Consider the following 1,755-nt stretch of genomic DNA (forward strand, 5'->3'; position numbering starts at 1 on the left):
GCTTCAGATAATGCTATTTAACTAATATTACAACATCTTTCCTTTTGAAAAGGACAATGTTATGCAATGTAGTAATCATTATAAAATATCAATGAATATGTAAGTTTAATATTTCAGACCACATCACGCATTGAGGCTACAACATTGCGATGGTGGTTACAGCCGTTAGTGTCGCAATCCACATCGCAACTACCACAATTATCACAATTACAGTAACCTCAGCCACAATTTAAAACATTATGTAACATAATCACATAAATTGCTTAGATAAACTTAAAACCATTGCGTCATAACATCAAACACAACATAAGCTCTCCTCATTTTACATGAAAATCATAAAAAATTCTACTTCTTCTTACCACCTCCCTTAATTCCCTTCTTACGAGAGGGAATGATAATCTCACCTTTAAGAACAGGAATCTCCATAAGATGCGCAAGCTCGCCGAACTTCTTACGAAACTTCTCAACCTGATCAGCATCCACAACAAGACCAGAACGGTTACCTAGGTAGAAAGGATGGTTCCCCGACCAAACATCAACCACATACTCCTTCTGGGTCCCACCAGTGGTCATAACGAGTTCATTGTTGCAATAAACCTTTGCGTCGTCGTAGAATTTTGGGTGAATGTCCTTCTTCCTACATGTAACTAGTGAATTGGAGACTCTCTTATTGACCTGAAAAAGAAGAATGGTTAGTGTTTGATGAAATGTTTAGCTGAGAAGAAAAGGATGAAGTTTAAGCACTTACGGTTTGTGTTGGAAGGGGAAGGAGGGGTTTTGCTTGGAGAAATGTGTTGGTTAGACACTGCGCCATTTTTCAGTGATGGTGATGAGAATGGATAAGATTATGTTCAGGTGTGTATTTCATTCAGGTTCATTAAGCACACCACATAATACGAAATTGTACCGATCTAAAATTTACTCATTTCTAATCTTATCACCATTCATCTGATATGATATTCTTATCTATTATATGGATTTTTTTAGTTACATATTTATTATTCAACATTTAGTCTCATGTAATATTTTATATCAAATACCAGCAACATATTGGTTTATTGATGTGAGGTCTTGTTAAATTTTTATGATGATATTTTAATTATTGTGAACGATACTTATTCTTAGAGACAAGCACACATCACGAAAGGATTAGTTCCTTATCTAAAAAAGCTAAGGAGATATAGTACAAAAAATATATTTGAAGTGGTAAAACTTCTACTAAATTTGAGTGTTACCTTTTTATCACATATAACACATATTACACTTGAAATATTGGCATTTCATCAAACTTGTTTGAATTATGTGTTTTATATTTAAATCATTTTCCTCGTCTCGTATGATTGGCTCAATATAATTAAATATAGCGACTTGTAATTGGGTATGATCTTCGATCTTTATCATTACAGAATAATTTGTCTCTCTTACTAAACTTACATTTTATATACACTGTTTTACTTCGACTTAACGAAAGTCATATACTTCTAAAGCTTATATTCACACTTCTAGTTTCTCATTTAATTTCTCTCTCGAGTCTCTCCCTAAGATAACGTTGACAAAAAGTCCACATTTTAGCATCAGTTCATCGATCTACTCAGTAACCACATCCAAGACTAGTGGTGACCTTTGATTTAGTTTGAGGCTTCATCTTGTGTTCTCACACTAGTCTATAATATAATGTATGCAATTTGAACACCTTTCTTTTATAGATCTTTTGGCAAAATGTCTTTAGGTACCTTATCATATATCCTTCTCTAA

General features: G+C 33.4%; 1 protein-coding gene across 2 annotated transcripts; it reads right to left on the bottom strand.

Moving 5' to 3' along the window:
- LOC109343175 (50S ribosomal protein L31, chloroplastic-like) lies at positions 229 to 894 on the bottom strand. Of its 2 annotated transcripts, none has more exons than XM_019581358.1 (2): positions 749 to 894; positions 229 to 675 (listed from the first exon to the last, which is right to left on the bottom strand). In XM_019581358.1, the coding sequence occupies exons 1-2, from the start codon at positions 812 to 814 to the stop codon at positions 346 to 348; spliced, it is 396 nt and encodes a 131-aa protein (XP_019436903.1). In that variant the 5' UTR covers positions 815 to 894; the 3' UTR covers positions 229 to 345. The 2 variants fall into 2 exon arrangements, with proteins under 2 accessions (XP_019436903.1, XP_019436904.1); XM_019581359.1 differs by having other exon boundaries at positions 229 to 666; positions 749 to 893.

The sequence above is a fragment of the Lupinus angustifolius genome, chromosome LG03 (genome assembly GCF_001865875.1).
Source record: "Lupinus angustifolius cultivar Tanjil chromosome LG03, LupAngTanjil_v1.0, whole genome shotgun sequence".
Classification (NCBI taxonomy): domain Eukaryota; kingdom Viridiplantae; phylum Streptophyta; class Magnoliopsida; order Fabales; family Fabaceae; genus Lupinus; species Lupinus angustifolius.